Here is a 21,102-nt window from a genome sequence, read left to right on the forward strand (position 1 = left end):
ATCTGAAAAGCAGCAGCTGCGCTTTAGTGCCATGCTGTGGTCCCATCTAGGCTGGCTACCAACTACATTTAGATGACAGCAACAAACAGCAAAGTTTTAAGCTCTCCTTTTCTCCATTTTTCATCTGATTTTGTATCAGTCTGTGCCATAATTAAAACATAAACTCAGTATTTCTCTCTCACAACATAAAGCTTGAGGCCCTGTTTGCTTACCAAACTCCATGATCAGATTCCACCCCAAAATGCCCCTCTAAGCATCTATTTTCTAGCAGACTGGAAGGTGCAGCAAACAAGTTCCCCTCAAAGCACCACCACCTGAGCCGGCACCTTTCAGGACAACAGACTCCACAGGTGAAGTACAGAGACCTCACACTCACCAGATAGTCCCAACAGCCCAAGCACACCCAGGTACTGGGTAATCAAGCGAAAAGTAAGACCTGGGACCGACACAAAGACTTCTTTTTACAAAGAGAAATCACAACCGCAAGACAACTATCTCAATCTCAACAAAGCAGCCTTCTTCGGAACACCATCCAAAGACTATCTTAAAATACACATTTAACTTTGAAAATACCAATAATGACATATTAAGAAAAGTTCAACTGGGAGAACTCTGTCCCTAGAGCTCTAATATCATGGATAGCCAAGGGAGGCTGCTACATACATGCAGAATCTTCCCAGAACTGGACAATAACCAGTAAAAGTAGACAGCAGCCGAAAGAATTAGAAACCTTCCTATTTAGAGCTATGTATCATTTTAGCCCTCTAATCATTCTCGACTAAAACAAACTAATTCTCAAAAGGGCTCCGTACCTCTAGCAAATCAAAATATTTTTAATAGTTCAGCTACCTCTAAATCCACAGTGGTCCTACAGGATCTTCCAAATTCCCTTTTGCCTCTTATCCCTTCCCAAAGGGATAGTAATTAATTTGAGAAGCTTGCCATAGTTCATATGCACAGGGAATAAAGTTTTTAAGTTGTAAGTTTTACATTTTACCCTATCTTAATTATAACAGGATATTTTAAAGCAAAAGATGGTAAATGTTCCCATATTTGTAACTGCAAGGGAAAGCCAATGTCTAAAGGAGATTTCTTTGAACTACCCGCTGCAAGTCCTTCAGGATTGAAAAAAATCGATCCTATGCACAGCTGACTATAAATAACCACCTTCCTTCCTGCCTCCTCTAGTCTGGAGCCACCATGATAGAAAGAAAAAAAAAAAAATCCACAGTCCAATGTGCATCTTCCTTGGCATCACTGTGAGACATGAAGCAGCAGGGTAAACAGAAGGAGTAGATTTTGACATCTGGAAGACTTGCGTTCAAATTCTGGCTCTTAACACTTACTAGCTGCAGAGCTTTGGCCAAGTGACCCATCCTGTCTAAGCTTCAGTTTTTTATCTGAAAAACAGGAAAAATCATATTTATGATCTAACATGACTGGCTCATGGATCCAATTAGATAACCATGTAAAACTGATACTACACTACAGCAGGGTTTCTCAACCTCGGCAGCATTTGGGGCGAGATGATCATTGTGGGAGCTGTACTGTGCCATGTAAGATGTTCTGCTGCATCTCTGGCCTCCATCTTCTAGATGTCAGAGGCATCTCCTAAGTTGTGACAATCAAAAATATCTCCAGGCGGCTGGGCGTAGTGGCTCACGCCTGTAATCCCAGCACTTTGGGAGGCCAAGACCGGTGTATCACTTGAGGTCAGGAGTTTGAGACAAGCCTGACCAACATGGTGAAACCCCATTTCTATTAAAAAATATAACAATTAGCTGGGTATGGTAGTAGGCACCTGTAACCCCAGCTACTCATGAGGCTGAGGCAGGAGAATTGCTTGAACCCAGGAGGCGGAGGTTGTAGTAAGCTGAGATCGTGCCATTGCACTCCAGCCTGGGCAACAAGAGCAAAACTCCGCCTCAAAAAAAAAAAGTCTCCAGGCATTGCCAAATGTCCCCTAGGGGAGAAGGAAGGGTGCAAGACAGGCCCCAGTTTAGAGCCACTGTAGTAAGTATTTAATAGAGATAGGCTTCTTCCCCTCCTCCCATCTACCTAGTCCTCTGAAGAAACCTAGGGATTATTCCAGACACCTCCCTTTTTTTGTACCTAATCAATCAGTGACCAAATCCAATGGAATCTGCCTCCTAAATACCTCCTGCCTTATCCCCTGGCTCGTTTTCACCGTCATCACCACCATTTCTGCCTGGACAGCTATGCAACTGCCTAGGGTTATCCAACTCAAATCCAATCTCCCCAAAGCTCCACGGTGAGCTTTAGAAAAGCCCAGATTGCCAGGCCCAACGGCTTGCACCTGTAATCCCAGCAACTCAGAAGGCTGAGATGGGAGGATTACCTGAGGCCAGGGGTTCGAGATCAGTCTGGGCAACATACTTACTAACTAATAAGAAAAGCCCAGATCTCAACAGATTTCTCAAGGTGCCTCAAATATAGTCCCAGCTCCTTGATGAGGTCCACAAAGCTGTTCACATCCAGCCACTTCTTCCTTTGGCTTTTATGGTCTGGCCACTCAGGCCTTAGCTGTGCCTTCCCCACCCCAACCCCACCTCCAACCAACCCCTGCTTGAAGCACTCCCGGACACACCACAGCGTGATGGTTCCACTCAGAGTGTCTACAACCGGACTGCTTGTTCAAGTCCTGGCTCAGCCACTTACTAAGTAGTTCTGTGACCCTGGCCAAGTTATTTAACTTCCTTGTGCCTCAGTTTCCCCACCTATAAAATGACAGCACCTACCTCAAAGGGCTATTGTGAGGATTTATGTTAGTTTTTCTAAATGTTTATTTTAATTGATGAAAATTTTATCTGTTTATCATGTACATGTTATTTTGAAATATGTACACACTGTGGAATGGTTAATTCGAGCTAGTTAACCTATGCATTACCCCACATACTTACCAAGTTTGCATACGAAGAACATTTAAAATCTACTCTCCTGGCAATTTTGAAGAATACATTGTTACTAACCAGAGTCGCCATGTCCCACAAGAGGTGAGTTTGTTTCTGCAGCACATTTACATCAACACCTAGCCAAGTGACAACTTCACAGACAGGATGAGGTGGGTTGGCAGATTCCAAACTTCCTAACACCGCTGTCACTCCAGGGGAGGAGTGACATCTCAGTTTTCTAGTTCTGTTGTGGTTTAACACCTGGGCAAGGAGGACACTGCCCTTCTTTTTTTTTTTTGAGACGGAGTCTCGCTCTGTCACCCAGGATGGAGTGCAGTGGCGCAATCTTGGCTCACTGCAAGCTCCGCCTTCCAGGTTGATGCCATTCTCCTGCCTCAGCCTCTCCGAGTAGCTGGGACTACAGGCGCCCGCCACCACGCCCGGCTAATTTTTGTGTATTTTTAGTAGAGACGGGGTTTCACCGTGGTCTCGATCTCCTGACCTCGTGATCCGCCCGCCTCGGCCTCCCAAAGTGCTGGGATTACAAGCGTGAGCCACCGCGCCCGGCCGACACTGCCCTTCTTAGCCAGGCAGCATGGATCCTGGAGTCACAAAAGAAACACTGGTTTCAAGCAGATGCTCTGGTATTGACAGTGGCAGTTTCAATACCTTCTTTGCCCTTTTATGAGCCTCTGGGGGGAAAATATGGTATAAAGCAATCAAACATGGGTCTGCAACCTTCTGTGGAACACATTTGCCTCTCTTGGGGCCTAGAGAGGAGAGAAGTCTTTTCACTTAGAATTTGAGAAAAGAGAATAAAGAGTAAAATTCTCAGTAATGATACAGACTAGCAAACAGGAGGAGGGGCTGAGCGTGGTGGCTCACACGTGTCATCCCTGAACTTTAGGAAGCCAAGGTGGGAGAAATGCTTGAGCCCAGGAGTTAGAGGCCAGCCTGGCCAACATACTGAGATCCCATCTCTTAAGGGAAAAAAAAAAAAGAAAATAAGAGGAGTAATCTATATTGCATAAACAAATTAGAATTCAAAAAGACATTTAAAAAGATGTTTTTGCTTTGACCAACTGACCTCATGATTGTCTAACCTGAGATCATCACTTGAATGGAGTAAACGGTCAAGGGGTCTGATTCGGTGCTTGGGACTGGAGATAAATCACTGGGATGTGGCTGTGGCTCTGAAGAGGTGCCTAATCTATATGAGACAGGCACATAAACAAACAATCCTTCATTGCTGTCAGTGAAGTATTCAGTAGAAGTAACTATGCAGGAAGGTGCTATTGAGTCTGGGATGTGAAGAGGGATAGCTGGAGACACAGAGTGCCCAGCTTTGAACAGTGACCTCTGAGCTGACTCTTAAATAAAAATAATAAAATGCACTAACAGCTGTGATTCTGGATGCCCAGGCTTTATCGGTCCCTGACCCCTGTCCAGGCCTGTCTCTCCAGTGTGACAAGTACTTCTGTGCTACCCCAGATTCCTTCAGTTAATTTCTTCTCTGTTGAATTCATCAGATTCAACTGCTGTTGCCTGCAATCAAAACCCTATCAAAGATTCTATATCAAAGAGAAGATGTGCTACAAGAAACTGGAATGGCTGGGAATGGGGAGGTACTGGTTCACGAGTATGGCATTTCCAGTTTTGCAAGATAAAAGAGTTCTATGGCTAGATGGGGGTGATGGCTGCCCAACAGTGTGCATGCATGTAATGCCACCAAACCATACACTTTAATGTGGCTAAGAGAGTCAATTCTGTCATGTGTATTTTATCACCTTTTTGAGATGGAGTCTCACTCTGTCGCCAGGCTAGAGTGCTGTGGCGCGATCTTGGCTCACTGCAATGGCGTGATCTTGGCTCACTGCAATCGCTGCCTCTCGGGTTCAAGTGATTCTCCTGCCTCAGCCTCCCAAGTAGCTGGGATTACAGACGCGTGCCACCACACCCAGCTAATTTTTGTATTTTTAGTAGAGACGCGGTTTCACCATGTTGGCCAGGATGGTCTCTATCTCCTGAACTCATGATCCACCTGCCTCGCCCTCTCAAAGTGCTGGGATTACGGGCGTGAGCCACCGCGGCCGGCCTTACCACCATTTTTAAAAAATTGCTTTAAGAAACCATTTTTAAAAAATTGCTTTAAGAAATTGGAATGGCTGAGTGAAGGGAAGTGGGTACTCAGAGTCCCACAATCCCAGTGTGGGGAAGTTGCTCATTCTTGACCCACAATCCCAGTGTGGGGAAGTTGCTCATTCTTGATACACCAGAGAGCAAAAGCAGAGTGGGTTAAACTGCCCCTGTTGTCTGTTAGACCCAAATTGTGTGCCTCTTCATTCTAGGCTATTTTTAAATTGCCTCAAGGCAGATGCAGTGGGGATTAGCAGGGCTGTGGGACTTACTGTTAAGACCCAGGAATTCCCAGAACCAGAGACCTCATCTAGGGAAGATCACCGGCTGCCATTACCAGCCCATGGAATTGACTAGACACAAAACTCAGAGCCTGAGTTTTCCTGGGAGCAGTTTTGCCAAAGACATTCTCAGTAAGGCTGGAACAAGCCTGTGGCTATTCAACCCCAAGACAACCAATCCTGAAGCCCCAGACTAATGCCAAACAGCACCCTAGAAAAGGAGCTTTGCCAGTGCCTACCCCATCCAGGTGCAGCCGCAGAGGACAATGACCAAGGGAGATTCTCGCCCTGGACGGACTTCAGCAGAGGCAAGCTGCCAGACCGGCTGACCAAAGCAAACGCTCCCAGCTGTTCCTGTTCAGCCAGCTACCCCACTGTGAGTATCTTATTTTCCCCTTCTCCAAATAGAAGGTTCATTGTAGTCATCCTGTTCTTATCTTGCCCATTGTAGGTTCAATGTTTTGAGAGACACAGCCTATTTAGTCATAAATCACCAGATAATTGAAAAAAAAAAAAAACAACCTCCTTTCAGGTGTAATATTACCCAGAGATCCTTGCAATACTTAGATGCATATTCGGGTTGCCTCCCTGGAGAAAGGAAGCATGTGCGTTTCATGAAGCCAGGGGCATTTCTGAAGGTGGACGGATTATCCAAGGTGTGGAATGCAAGGTCACCATGCCTGACTTTACCCCCAGCTCAAGAGGTAAGGAAAAAAAGGTAATTCTATCTCCTCCTTGCCATGGTGACTGGTTGCAGGATGAACAGATCTCAGCCTCTGTGGGCCCTGAGACGCGAGGGAAGATTTAAGGCACATGAGGCCATTCTTTTTCCTTTACAAGTACATAGTTTAAAAAAAAAAAAAAAAAAAAGAGGGCATAGCTATGGCTGGGCACGGTGGCTCACACCTGTATTCCCAGCACTTTGGGAGGCCGAGGCAGGTAGATCACTTGAGGTCAGGAGCTCAAGACCAGCCTGGCCAACATGGTGAAACCCCATCTCCATTAAAAATACAAAAATTAGCTGGGTGTGGTGGTACATGCCTGTAGTCTCAGCTACTCAGGAGGATGGGGCAGGAGAATCACTTAAACCCAGGAGGCGGAGGTTGCAGTGAACCAAGATGGTGTCACTGCACTCTTGCTTGGGCAACAGAGCGAGACTGTCTCGAAAAAAAGTAAAAAAATTAAAAAAGGCACAGCTCTGTCAGTGGCAGCCAGCCTAGGACCAAGAAGACCTGGAAAGAGCCAGGTTGCAGAAGGGAAAGCAGAAAAAACAATGAACCTGGTTGGTGAAGACATCCCTGAGCTGGCCCATTTCCTTACTTCTAAGTGAACATTTCCTAATTGAGACATCATAGCTGAACAACACAACTAGTTCCCATGACAACTATCAATTATCTTTCACAATTTATGGGCCACCATAAAACATGAATTGAGACGGACCAACTCAAGCCTCACAATTCTAAGACACCATCAACTGTCAGCTGTCACTTTTTGGGGGTGAGGGGAGTGGAGGAGGATGGCGTGAGTACAAGAAACCTACCAACACTTTAAACACATATCAACTGCAACATGAATTCAGAATTATTAAAAGGCTGGGGGAAGGGGGACAAGGACAAGTCTCTGATTAAAAGTAACATGGTGTTTGTCAACTCCACCCTTCTGTTTGGGAAGAGATATACTTTAGGTCATACCCAACAGTGGCTGGATATTACAAGTCAGTTGAAAGAAACAATGAAGGACTGACCGCTCACAGGTGAGTATAGCTATGCATAGCTATCACTTTGACATCTAAAACTATTCAACACCTTATAGGGTAATGAAAAGGTCTCTAACTCAAAACCTAAGAAAACAATAATAAGGAGAAACAAATTTGAGTCTGATCACAGGTGACAATTTCCATAGCACACACAAAAAATTTCAGAGAACCCAAAACACTACTAGCAATGTAAATTACTTTCACGCAACTGGAGTGCAGAGAAGGATGGAAATTCAAACTTTAAGTGTCCACAGTGGAGAGAAATGAAACATCTATTTTGCAAACTGCAAGCGGAGAAAAAAAAATACAATTTACCAGTCATTTTTTCCTTAAAATAATCCTTGCTCTGTCTCTCCAACTCCCAACGTAGTAGTGAGCTCCTAACATGAAAATGACCTTGTAATCCTTAGATACAAAACACAAGGCAGACCCTAAATAAGTGTTCCACTGAGCAAACACTATATCAATATTTGTGCTGAACAAGTACTATATCTTTCACTTGAAGCTTGAAGTACATGCCTTTCAGGGATTTTTAAACTCACTTTTAAACTTACTTTTATATTAAGAAAAAAGTTTTATTGTAGAAATATAGAAAATACATGTAAGCGAAACACAAGACAATAAAAAATTACCTATAATCCCCTTTGCTTAAAGATAACCTCCACTAACATGCTGGAATATATCCCTAGTCAGTTTTTCTTTTTTCTTGTTTTATAGAGACAGAGTCTCACTATGCTGCCCAAGCTGGTCTTGAACTCCTGGGTTCAAATGATCCTCCCACCTCTATCTCCCAAAGTGGTTCAGATTACAGGTGTGAGCCACTGTGCCCAGCCCCTAGTCATTTTCTCTACATATAAACACTTTTACCCACAATAGGATTCTACTGGATCCACTGTCTTATAACCTACTTTTTCTATTTAATATTATACTGGTGACATCTTCATGGTATTAAATATTCTTCAACACTGCCCCACCTCACCCATCACTCCCACAGCTGCAGTATACTCTTCTGTACCTCACTTCTCAAAAAGAGGAAAAGCTCTTACTCCTGGCTTAAAGTGTTCTCTTTAATAATAATACCAATAATACTCACTGAAAATTAAGGTATCAATTCCAAAGGCACGGCACATACCAATTTCTCAAGAATCAGCATAAGCATACTCTAGAATTCAAAGTCAACATGGGAAGTTCAGCTCCCTGTAGATGTAGTTCAATCCAAGAACCACGTTCATTTATCTTCTGGTGTTAACAAGTGAGGAGGAAATACAGTTTGAAGCTTAAAAACCAAGTTACTGACAATAATTATGGCTGCATCCAATTGTCACACACAATGCATGAAGCACAAAAGGAATGAGAGCAAGGATAATACGAAGTGAACTGATTCAGTCTTGCTTTTTCTTTTCCTTTTGAAATGAGGTCTCATTCTGTTGCCCAGACTGGAGTGCGGTGGTGCAATCATTACTCACCGCAGCCCTGAACTCCTGTGCTCAAATGATCTTTCCACCTGCGCCTCTCAAGTAGCTGGGACCACAGGCATGGGGTCTCACCATGTTGTACAGGCTTTGCTTTTTGTTTAAACCTTGCACTCCTTCCTCTACCCAAAACAAACTGGGCAAGATGAAGTCAGCATGATGAGGACACCCAAAGACAACTCACTTAATAACTGAGAAGGAAAAATAAGAGACTAGCAAAGAAAGCAGAAGATTCTCCACAAAGTCCCATTCTTCAGGTTCTCAGGGTAGTTAGGAGATTCATAATTGTTTGTGGAGCCTGTCACGCTGTGGGACACAACACATTTTCTCCCCATTACTAAACAGTACTGAGGGCTTACTAAGCAAAGTAATTCTCTAAATAGATTAGGGCTACTTGCATTTTCTGAAAAACCAAAGTAACTTCTAGCATTAAGAAAAAAAGAACTTACACATGTAAATAAAACCCATTCAACACAAACATCTTCAATTAAACAAGAAAAATTAATAGAAAGGGTCTTCATCTCCTACATTACCTCTGACCCAAAGTCTGCCCTCACCGGCCTCCTCACATTAGTGACATCCAACACTCACTTGCCAAAACATAAATCTAAAACTTAACATCACGTAGGTCAGGTAAAAAAAAATGATTGGCTTCGCATTTTCCAACATTCATTCATAACATATGTTCAACGGGGGCAACTCAGTGCAACCTCCGGTCAGCTAGGGAAGTGCTGGCCATGGTTCCCAAGTGCACTTCTCACTATTACAACAATCTCAGCATTTACCCACAATGGGAATTCCAGCTTTACAACACGCTTTTAAATATACATTATAAGACATGATCCAAAATTGCACCCAAGGAGACCAAGAGCTAAGCCTTGAGTCAGGTTGGAAACTGGAAATTAATTACAATGTAAAAATAGTTGGCCGGGCACGGTGGCTCACACCTGTAATCCCAGCACTTTGGGAGGCTGAGGCGGGTGGATCACAAGGTCAGGAGTTCGAGACCATCCTGCCTAACATGGTGAAACCCTGTCTCTACTAAAAATACAAAAAAAATCAGGCGGGCGTGGTGGTGTGTGCCTGTAGTCCCAGCTACTCGGGAGGCTGAGGCAGGTGAATGGTGTGAACCCGGGAGGCAGAGCTTGCAGTGAGCCGAGATCACACCACTGCACTCCAGCCTGGGCGACAGAGTGAGACTCCATCTGGAAAAAAAAAATAATAATAATTGTTAACACAGGCAAGACCAGGGGGTGGAGATGCAAATCAGGCCCTTGTCACTGCACCTCTGGGTCCCCTCAAAACAGGGAACACGGTCTCTGCCTGGTAGACAGGAGGTGGAAACATGCCAGAGCCACTCAAACAATCCATCTACTTGTTACTTCAGTGTGCCTGGGAAATCATTGGTCCACTGCAGCCCAAACAAAGTGACAGGTGATGGGACATCATCCAAACCAGCAAGAGGACAGTTCCCTCGGTTTGTTCATCCTCTTCATGGGACCACCATCCTTACAAGCCCTTCCATGTTCCACCTTCACAGGACAGCTTTCACATCACAGCTTTTTTTTTTTGAGACAGAGTCTCACTCTGTCACCCAGGCTGGAGTGCAGAGGTGCAATCTCGGCTCACCACAACCTCCATCTCCCAGGTTCAAGCGATTCTCCTGCTTCAGCCTCCCAAGTAGCTGGGATTACAGAGGCATGCCACGACGTCCGGCTAATTTTTGTATTTTTAGTAGAAATGGGGTTTTGCCATGTTGGTCAGGCTGGTCTTGAACTCCTGGCCTGAAGTGATCTGCCTGCCCTGGCCTCCCAAAGTGCTAGGATTATAAGCATGAGCCACCATGGGCGGCCACATCACAGCTTTTTAAACTTTAAAAAAAAAAAAAAAAAAAAGAAAAACTCACTTTTGAATGGCCCTTTTCTTTTGGTGAATAGGAGGTATAAAAAGAATACAAAATCTCTTGGTGGATGTCTGCCTGCCAAGAAGTCACCAAACACTGAATTTGATGACAGCAAGGGAATCTGAGAGCCTTGCCGTTTAACTTAGTGCGTTTTGAATCAATGCAGGACTTAAGTCAGGGACAAAAAGTTGACTGGAGTGTCAAATTTAAGCTAGTTACCCCAGATACACTTATATAATAAGGCTTTTCTCACCTAAAGGCATTACAATAATCAGCACTCGGGTTCAAAACAAAATATTACAATCATAGTGAGAGTCTATTATTCACGAAATAAGAGGCCCAGATCTTTATACCGCCAACCACCAAACGCCCTGCTAAAACTTCAGCCACAGTCTTGCATCAGGAATCAAGAATGTGTCTGCTAATCAAACACCAGTAGTTGTGATAATTATCAGCTCCTTTTCAGAGTCAGTAACAGAAAGTTACAGAAGGGTCCACACAGCAGAACTAGGACTATTTAGAAAGTCTCTACTAAATCTAAATCTAGTTTCTAGTTTTCTAAATCTAGTTTTTTTTATTCTCAACTCTAAATTATGCTCTCATTTCCATATTCCAGCAACAAGCAACACCCAAGCCAACAGTAACATTAAACAGTGAATAGCACAAACATTGCCACCTATAGTCTGAAAATGAAATACATTTGTGACCTGGAAGAGAAACAATGTAAAAACAGAAAGTAACATTTTGTCACACTTCTCCCACCCTTCTTTAATCCTCCTGCCCTAATACTTATTATTACCATTATATTATTTATATATTATTCTAATCCTCCTTAGCATGGACTACCAAAAGATCAACATATAGTTTGCTTTATCGCTAGTTAACAAATATTTCAGTAAGCCAGACCCACGTATTCAAATACCTGCAACATCAAAAAGCTTGAAAACTCTTAAGTTAGGATCTCTTATTTTCACTGCTGCTACTCACCTAAGACTGGAAATTCAAGGGCAACAGTAAAATCTGTTTAATACAGATCTTGCAACTCAAAATAAAAAATTTAATTGGCTCAATCTATCACACATTGCCATGTTTTCATGATGCCATTTTAAATACTGCACAAGCAGACAGGTGATTAAATTAGCAGTGAGCATAGTTGCTTCCTTTTGAAATGAATGCAAAAGTAATTTAGCAGAAACTCCAATGTACTGCTGCAATAATGTCACACTCAATCATTCTCAATATTTTTAAACAGTTTTATTCAGATGTAATTCACACACAACACAATTCATCCATTTGAAGGGTACAAAACTCAACGACTTTTAAGATGTTGGGAGTTCTTCTTTGGGGTGATCTTCCTTTGTTTGCCTTTGTTTTCTGAGACAGTGTCTTGCTCTGTCACTCAGGCTGGAGTGCAGTGGCATGATCATGGCTCACTGCAGCCTCAACCTCCCAGGCTCAAGCCATCCTCCCACCTCAGCCTCCCCAGCAGCCGGGACCACGGTGCATGCCACCATACGCAGCTAAGTTTTTGTATTTTTTGTAGAGGCGGGGTTTCACCACGTTGCCCAGGCTGGTCTCAAACTCTTGGGCTCAAGCAATCTGTCCACCTCGGCCCCCCAAGATTATTCATTTTTCTTGGGAAAATATACCAGATATATTGAGGTACCCCAGAATCCCAAAACAAACTTTCCCAAGTAAGCTTCCTGGTGATGTGGGCACACACTACATTGAAGAAACACCTGAGTACCATGCAATGGTTTTCATTTGAATTGCATTCTGTAATGGTAAAGAAACTACAGTCATCTGAGGATCACCATTTGTCACTGTCCTCACCCTTTGAGGAAAACTATTACTATTCTTTTTTTTTTTTTTTTTTTAGTTTGCTCATGTTGGCCAGGCTGGTCTCAAATTCCTGACCTCAGGTGATCCTCCAGCCTCGGCCTCCCAAAGTGCTGGGATTACAGGCATGAGCCACTGCCCCAGCCTGTTATTATTGTGACAGAGTCTCACTCTGTCACCCAGTCTGGAGTGCAGTGGTACGATCTCGGCTCACTGCAATCTCTGCCTCCAGGGTTCAAGCTATTCTCCTGCCTCAGCCTCCAGAGTAGCTGGGATTACAGGTGTCCACCACCACGCCCAGCTAGTATTTTTTTTCTTTTTCTTTTTCTTTTGTAGAGACAGGGTTTCACCATGTTGGCCAGGCTGGTCTCAAACTCCTGACCTCAAGTGATCCACCAGCCTTGACCTCCAACATGCTGGGATTACAGATGTGAGCCACTATGTCTGGCCTGAGCAAAATTATTTTTATTCCTTAAATTAAGGAAACTGATGTTCAATAATGAAATAAACAATCATAACATTCTGATTTAATAAAACTAAACATAATGAAAATTAAAATGTCAATGTCTACAAATTCCACAGACACTACATCCTTGAAGAAAATAAATTCTATTCATTAGTCTTTTTTTTTTTTTTTTGGAGACAGGGTCTCACTCTGTCGCCCAGGCTAGAGTGCAGTGGCACGATCTTGGCTCACTGCAACCTCTGCCTCTGGGTTTAAGTGATCCTTCCACCTCAGCCTCCCAAGTAGCTGGGACTACAGGCACGTGTCACCATGTTTGGCTAACTTTCCTATTTTTTGTAGAGATGGGGTTTCACCATGTTGCCCAGCCTGGCCTCAAACTCCTGAGCTCAAGTGATTCACCTGCCTCGGCCTCCCAAAATGCTAGGATTACAGGAGTGATCACTGCACACCCAGTCCCTATAATCAAATTTTAAAACAACACGTTATATTCATGAATTTTAAAAACTGACTTTAAATGTCACCATGAAAACTAGGTCCTTTTAACATCTGTTTCTCAAACATTACCTATATGTCCTGGTTATACAGTCTACCATCCAGCATCTAGGCCCGACAGGCACTTGGACTTGGCATGACTGGGCAAACCTTCTCTCTCTTCAGAAAACAGCCTGTCAGCATTCACCTTGAGATCCAAGCAAAATCTAAACCACAATTTTTGAAAGCAATCTTGTCCTCACCATTTTGCACAGCTGCAAAGATGGCACATAGGGTTTCCCAAGTAATCTCTTGAAAATACACACAGGCCACTTTTTTTAAAACTAACAGCTATTCTTAATCACTTACAGATGGCTATCCAGTTGGCTATCATCTAGGCCCCCAGTTCCTTCTTTGCTAATGCCTATTTAAGAGCACTTCTCTTTTTCTAGCACTTTTCTCAAACACAGAAAAGCAGAAATCTGACTACTCGTTGACTTAAAAGTACTGAATGATTGAGGATATTGAAACTGATGGCTTGGAGTTTTCCCAGGTTTCTAGTCACTGTAATTCATCAATTCTAAAATATCCTTGTTTTCATATTTCAACTTCTCTGAAGTAAGGATGCTTCATAAGATGGACAGTATGTCATAACTTGACAGCAATTTTTTCTTAGTGGTACATGAAATAATGGCATATTTTAAAAGTGACAGCATCTTAAAGTGAAAGAAATATGGTATCCACGCCAAAGGTTAGCCTTAAAGGTTTGTTAGGAAGTGGATAATTATATGTAAATGAGTAGAAAGACCTCTAAGACAATCGAAAGTAGTGGTGACCGCAACCATAGCACAACCAGCTGCCACATCTCAAAGGACATAATGCCAGCCACTGACTGTAACTAGGTTAGAATGTGTCCCCAATTAAGCCAGATTTTTACCATTTTCATGAAATTTCCAAGCTTTAAAACACTCTGGAGACCACATTAAGCAGGGTTCCTGGTCAAATCTGGCCCAGCAGCCATCAGTTTGCAACCAGTGGTGTTTATTTCTCTTACATCATCTTGAATAATCTAGATATTAAGACCTTACAAGGCATTTGTCAGAAAGGAAGGATTATTCAGCATGTTAAAAACTAGGCCTTTCTATTCAAAATACCTGGCTCCATAACTTAACTTGTTTTGTGTCCTTATGCAGGTCACGTCACCTCTTTGAGCTTTCATTCCTTGTTGAGTGTGAGCCTACCTCACACAGTTCTCATGAGAATTAAATGACATAGTATGTGCACAAGGCTTAGCACTTTGCTCTCACGGTGCATCTTAAAAGTGACAGCATCTTAAAGTGAAAAACATACAGGACCCATGCCAAAAGTTAACCTTAATGGTTGATTAAGAAGTAGATAATTATATGCAAATGAGTAGAAAGATCCCCAAGCCAGCAGGGAGCCATGGTGACTGGCACCTATAAGCAGATCTGCCACATCTCAAAGGACATAATGCAAGCCACTGATTGTGACTAGGCTAGAATGTGGCCCCAATTAAGCCGGATTTTTACCATTGGTATAGAAGAGGCATTCAAAAGTAGCCAACTATCCGTGTTTGTACAGGATAAGGAGAGAAGGTGCCATTTACCCTATGTCAGCCTGGCCTTCATTTCTATGCCATTTGCTTCATTTTAACTACTAACGAAATTACTTAATGTCATATCTAATGTGATAAGAAGCTGCCATTCAATCCCAGTATTTTGCTCAGTAGAAAAATCTTTTCAATAAATGATACCTTTCTAAAATGGAATAAAAGATTTCAGAAAGTTAGCGGTAACATTCATAAGTAAACTATGCCAAAATGCACTACAGATTGCCAAAAATAAATAAATAAAACAAAACAAAAAATCCACCAAGGACTCAAGCCAGATGCAGAAACTAGTCCAAAGTGTTCTGATTCCAAACCAAATCTGATCTTGGGCCATGAATCAGAAGTTTTGTTAAACTGCTAATCCCTCCAACACCAAAAGTCCTTCATCTGATGGTTTTGAATCTGGCTACCTAAAGTGACATGATTTAAATCAGGGTAAATATGAATTATAACTCACCAGAGAAACCTCCGCCTGAAACACACAGGAAAAATTAAATAGCACATACATTCACATAAGCAAAGCCCACATCTCAACCCCTTACCGTCTACAAAGTGGACAGACCTCTGCTGATGATGCAAGGAACAGCACCTAAGCCCTCTGCTTTGGCATCCCCGTTTTCTGGGTTCATACAATGCTTCATCATCATCAGTGCAGAGAGCTCAACAGGCTTTAGGAGATGGGACATAACTAAGTGCACTCCAAACATATCCTGCTTTTCATCAATCTCAAATCAAAATACAAATCTACTTTTATGCAGTGTGGTAGGTATGTGTGTCAACTTTGCTAAAAAGTTTATGAGGTCACTCTTCTAAATAGCGGTCAAAATATCTTCATATGTGATATTCCGCAGCACACCAAGTCTGCAAACTGAAGTGCACACATATTTGATACGCCTTGGAAGAACAACCCTGCCGTTTGCTTCAGCGGGCATTCTACTTCCGGAGCCTGCTAAAATCTTCCATTGGTTTTTCTTACACATACTAATTCAGGGAGACAAAACAAGCTGTGCAAATTCAACAATTTGTCGTTAATATTCTACGAAGGCATTCCCTGATTCTCTGAAGGGCAACCTGACAGCAGGAAACCGCCCATGAAAAACAAATACCAATGAAATGTGAAGTCATCAAAACTGCCCTGGCTTATTTTTTCACTGGTAGGAGAAAGTTGAAAAAGGAAGACGGATGAGACTCATCTTGTGAAACACAATGTGTGTGGAACTAAATACTACCAGCGACATGGCAATAAATAGATAATAAAAGGTGTCTTCATCATCTCTTGCTATTTCCTATACAGCCCCAAATTCCCTTCCAGCAACATGCAGGAGTGAACCCAGTCACATGCCAACACACACTCGGACACTGTTTACATTCCAAGCTTCACTTGCACACTAGACACCAGTTATGATGATTAGTAGTGACTCCTGTGGACAAAAGTGGCAAGATGTGCTCTAGGTAGATTCTGACACTCACTGCCAATGTAAATAAAGCACAAACAACAGTGATATTAACGTGTTTCATTTATCCAGTTGCACTTCCCAAAACACTCTTAAAATCCTTTTTTCGGGGGAGGTTTTACAAATAATCATGTTATTAAAACATTTTTTAAAAGAACCTAGAATGAAATGCAGCTGTCCTCACCCCCCACCCCCGGCAATACGTAAACCCAAGCAGCCCCTTTGTTTAGGAATGTCCGTGTCTCTGCAACTCAGGGCCTGCCCTCTACTGCCACTAATTAAATGGAGAAGTAGAGGATGCAAGGAAAAGCTCCTCAAAGAGAGAAGCCAGGAGGGAGAGGAGAATCCCTTGCGGTCAATGAAACAATGCTACTTTCACCTATCCCCAGGTAGTTACGCAAAACGGGAAATTATTTTACAAAAGCACAGCGAGGCAAAATAAACACACAAATCACACATTATTTGCACTGTGATCATTCTTTGATCAAATAAATACATCAAGCTTTGCCTAGCACCGCTAAGAAAAAAATTCATACCCCAAACACCCTTCCCACCCCAAAATACCTTTCATTCCACACTTACGTAGCACACAGGCACACACACACCATGCCAGGGTAGGAGAGCTGCAGAAAGCGGAGCCATAACGCGAGCCTGTCTCAGATAATAGCCTTTCTTCCAACCCCACCCCCATCACGAGAGAAAGAGGGAACCTCTGAAAAGAAAGGAGGGAGGGGAAGAAAGAGAAATCGAGAACGCCTGAATTTCCAGGCATCAACTTTTCATGAAATGCACAACGAGGATAGGAAATACCTCCCTGCTGAGTAATGCTTCTTGGGTTGTAAATTCACCTCTCGAAAGGGGAGCCAGACCTGAGCGCGCACCCCGCCAGATGGCAAACCACTCCTACCTGCTCCATCCAGCCTGCCTGTCACGCCGCGCCCGCGACAAGCGTCCCACCCCCCTTTTTGGCAGAGCAACATACCAATAAGAGCCGAGCGTGGCTGGTCGAGAGAGGACTAGGCAGTGATTTAGCAGGATTGTTTCAAAAGGGGAGAGTGGGAGACACAGAAGAGAGAGTGAAGGTAAAAACAAAGCCCTTTCCAGTGAAACCGACCGCCTGGGAGGCGTGGCTTATTCATTCGCTTTATTAATAAAAGAGATCAACTGAGCTTTCCTCTCCCCACCCACCCCGGAGGTCCCGGGCTTTGAATCCTCGGGAGGAAAAAACGGCAGGGCTGCAAGCTTCCTCCCCAAGTTTCCAGGAGCACCTGCCACCAGCCTTGAACACCTCCCCCACCGAGGCTCCGAAATCCACAATCCTGGCCGTAGACTTTGCAAAACGAGGGGAGGGACACACGCAGCGTGTCCCCCATTCCCGCCGGGATAAGCACGCACAGGCTTCTGAGCGCCTGCTGATCCACACAATCATGAGAGAGAAAGTTCCAGGGGGAAACGATCCGGCTTCTCCGCAGTCCCGGGTCTCCAGCCGCGCGACCCAGACGTGACATGCATCATGGACTCCCGGGCTGCAGGGGCGAGAGGCGGAAAGTTGCCCAACAGCCCCGGGAGACGCTGCTTGGAGAGGAAGAGGGAAGAGAGGCACGCGTGCCCCCTCCCTCTCCTCCCAAAAGCGAGGAGCTGCGGAGTGAACCCCCAGCTCCAAGGGCGTCGCACCGCTTTATTTACAAACAATGAGCTCGGCTTGCGGAAGGTAGGGGGTGCGGAAGGACCCAAGCTCCCCTCGATCCCATTCCGGGGCGCTCCCGCTTTGGGGCTCCCCTGCAGACGCTGGGCACGAGCACCCAGGGGACGGCCCCTTTCCCCTCCCCCTGCCGGCGCGGGACAGGAACTCCCCGGGGAGTCCCGGGCAGGAAGGGGGTGCCACTCACCTCGTCTTCAGAAAGTCCATAGACCGGCTCCCCAAGCCCGGTCGCCATGGAGCCGGCGCCCCGCGTGGGGTCCGAGGCGCTCCCGGAGGCTGCGCTGCGGCGCGGACGGCCGGTTCTCCCGTCTGCCTCCAGGTCCCCCGGGTCCCGCACCCTACCCTGCGCACGCCCTGCCGGGGAAGCGGCCGGGCGCCGGCAGGTGAGGGTGCCCGAGAGCGCGCCCTGGCCGCTGCCGGCGCCGCTTCCTCCCGGAAGGCTGCGGGACCAGCGGGCCGGCGGCTCCCGAGAGCGCGCCGAGCACGGGGCTGCAGCCCCGGCGCCTCTCCCTGCGCGCGGCGGCGGCGCAGACCTGGCCGGGCTTTCCCTCCCCGCAACGCGCGACTCCCTCCCACCCCGCCGCTCTCCGCCCCTCTCCGAGCCTCCTCTGCGCTCCCGGGGACCCGGTTCGCCCGCCTCCTCGCTAGCGCCGTCCGGGACCCCGCTCTCTCCGCCCCCTCCTCCGCCTCCTCCCACCGGCGCCGCTAGGGGACCCTCCCTGCTCGCCGGGGCGGGCGCACGCGCCCCCCAAGCCAATCACAGGCCGGGCTGGGGAGCGGGCCGCGGGCTGCGGGGGTGGTGGAGTTCAGCCCCACGCCCACCCCGGCCCTGGGCCTCCGGCGCAGCGCGGCGGGGGTCACCCGGCCGCGGGGCGGGTCCGCAGGGGCGTGTACTGGCGCGCTTTGCCGGCGCCGCCGACCCTCCCTCCCCTCCCGGGTTCCCTCCGCTTTAAGGAGGGGGCAGGCTGGACGTTTGGGGGCGATAGAGGATTTTGCGAACAATAACAAAAACGCCCTGAGCGTTTCTTCCTCCCTGTGGTCTTTTTACCAAGACCCCTGAGCTCGCTGTTAACTGTGAAAAGGGGAAAAGATGGATGTTTCTAGACCCCTTTAAATTCTTTGCGGCCCCGGCGAGCAGGACTTGGCTACATTGTCAGCTCCCGGGAGCGAGCCGCCCAGCCCGGCTGCCAGCCGAGGAGAGGCTGCCCCAGTGTGGCCGCAAGTCGCCATTGCCTGTGTCAACCTTGCAGGGAACAAAACCAACATAGCGCCCGCCCCGAGTACACACCCACCCACGCGAAAACAGACAGCATGGTTCTTTGAATAAAGGCAGTTCATTTCTGAGCCGCAACGTGAAATATCAGACTCAAGCTTAAGGTTATCCTTTGCATATGCAAATGATCGAGACGTCTTATTAGCCACCGTAGGATTCGTCCCACCTCCCAGCTACTGTTTCTCTAGCAAGCAGTTCATTTAATCCTTCCGATTTATAGGACTGCAAGAGACTACTTTAAATAAGTGAAAGAAATTCGTCAGTCGACTTTTTCGGAAGCCTTTCCTTAAATTTAGATGTTAAGTGCAGTTGTGAGTTCAAAAAGAAAACAGACACAGAACATTCCATTTGCCTTTGAAAAGGAAACGTCAAAGTGCCTACTTGGGTATTACCAGGATGCATTTAGGATTTTCATTCAAGGAAGTTAAGAGAGAACTCGCGTGACCCGAAAGAATCATATTCCTCGTTGCCAGCTACATAACAAAATATCTGCTGTTCGCCCTGCTAGTTCGTTTTCAAAAGAAAAGAGCACACCCATGCTACCTTAAGCTCTCCTTTGCCTCCCCGCAGCATGACTGGCTTAAAACCTGTGCCGAAGAATGCACAGGTTTCCTTTGACGACTTAGCCCCATGGAGTCAACACCCTACTCAGAAGCCTTCCCTGGAAGTCTTGAGCCATCAAGTCCACAGTACTTACAGGCCACAAAACCCCCAATGAGAACTATTTATGGAGGACTATTTAAAAGTCAGATATTAAAAGTCAGATTTCTTTCAATACTGAGGTTTTTCAACCCTTTCAAACCTCGAGTCTTTAGGCGGGGCACAGTGGCTCAAACCTGTAATCCCAGCACTTTGGGAGGCTCAGGCGGGCGGATCATAAGATCGGGAGTTCAAGACCAGCCTGGCCAATATGGTGAAACTCCATTTCTACTAAAAATACAAAAATTACCCGGGTGTGGTGGCGGGCGCCTGTAATCCCAGCTACTCGGGGAGGCTGAGGCATGAGAATCCCTTGAACCTGGGAGGCGGAGGTTGCAGTGAGCCGAGACTGCGCCACTGCACTCCAGCCTGAACCACAGAGCAAGACTCCGTCTCAAAAAAAAAAAAAAAAACCCTAAAGTCTTTTGATAAGCAAAAGGTACACGTGCACATGCTCTCTCTCTCACACACACACACACACACACACACACACACACACACACGCATTCTCAGATGCCCTTGCCCTAGCCTGTGACCCTCATGGATAGGAGTCAGTGCTTCTCTACCTACCCTCACTAGCCAAGCCTTTGAAAAATTTGTACAGTTTATATTATAAAGAAAGAAAAGTAATTGAACAATAATGCTAGCATTTTGGGAGGCAAAGGCAGGAGGATCATTTGAGGCCAGGAGTTCGAGACCAGCCTGGGCAATATAGCGAGACCCCTGTCTCTACAAAAAAAAAAAAAATTAAAAAATTAGCCAGGTGTGGTGGCATGGGCCCATAGTCCTAGCTACTCAGGAGGCTGAGACTAGAGGTTCACTTGAGCCCAGAAGTTCAAGGTTACAGTGAGCTATGATTGTGCCACTGCACTCCAGCTTGGGTGACAGAGCAAGACCCTGTGTCTTTAAATAAATAAATACATAAATAAATAATTCTTAAAATGTGCTGGTAAAAAATTATAATTTCTAATTACACAGGACACGCCTTCCACATCCTGGAGGTACACAATTCCAGGCTTCGCCTTTGGGTAAGGCTGTGTTATCTGGAAACTGTAGAGGGGTGTGGCAGTTTCTCTTCCTGTCCTTTATCATCTACTCCCACACACCC

At 45.5% G+C, this 21,102-nt stretch overlaps 1 protein-coding gene across 9 annotated transcripts in view; it reads right to left on the reverse strand.

Moving 5' to 3' along the window:
- Positions 1–18,692, reverse strand: part of NEDD4L (NEDD4 like E3 ubiquitin protein ligase) — a 359,974-nt gene extending 341,282 nt beyond the window's left edge. For 4 of the 9 annotated variants that reach the window (XM_032152181.3, XM_032152176.3, XM_058438296.1 and 1 more), the window contains exon 1: positions 16,903–17,117. In XM_032152181.3, coding sequence (XP_032008072.1) covers positions 16,903–16,962 — 60 coding nt within the window. In that variant the 5' untranslated portion in view covers positions 16,963–17,117. The other 5 variants (XM_032152182.2, XM_032152178.2, XM_058438299.1 and 2 more) reach the window with 4 other exon arrangements.
- Positions 18,693–21,102: the final 2,410 nt, after the last annotated feature.

This window comes from Hylobates moloch, unplaced genomic scaffold (assembly GCF_009828535.3).
Source record: "Hylobates moloch isolate HMO894 unplaced genomic scaffold, HMol_V3 SCAFFOLD_5, whole genome shotgun sequence".
Classification (NCBI taxonomy): domain Eukaryota; kingdom Metazoa; phylum Chordata; class Mammalia; order Primates; family Hylobatidae; genus Hylobates; species Hylobates moloch.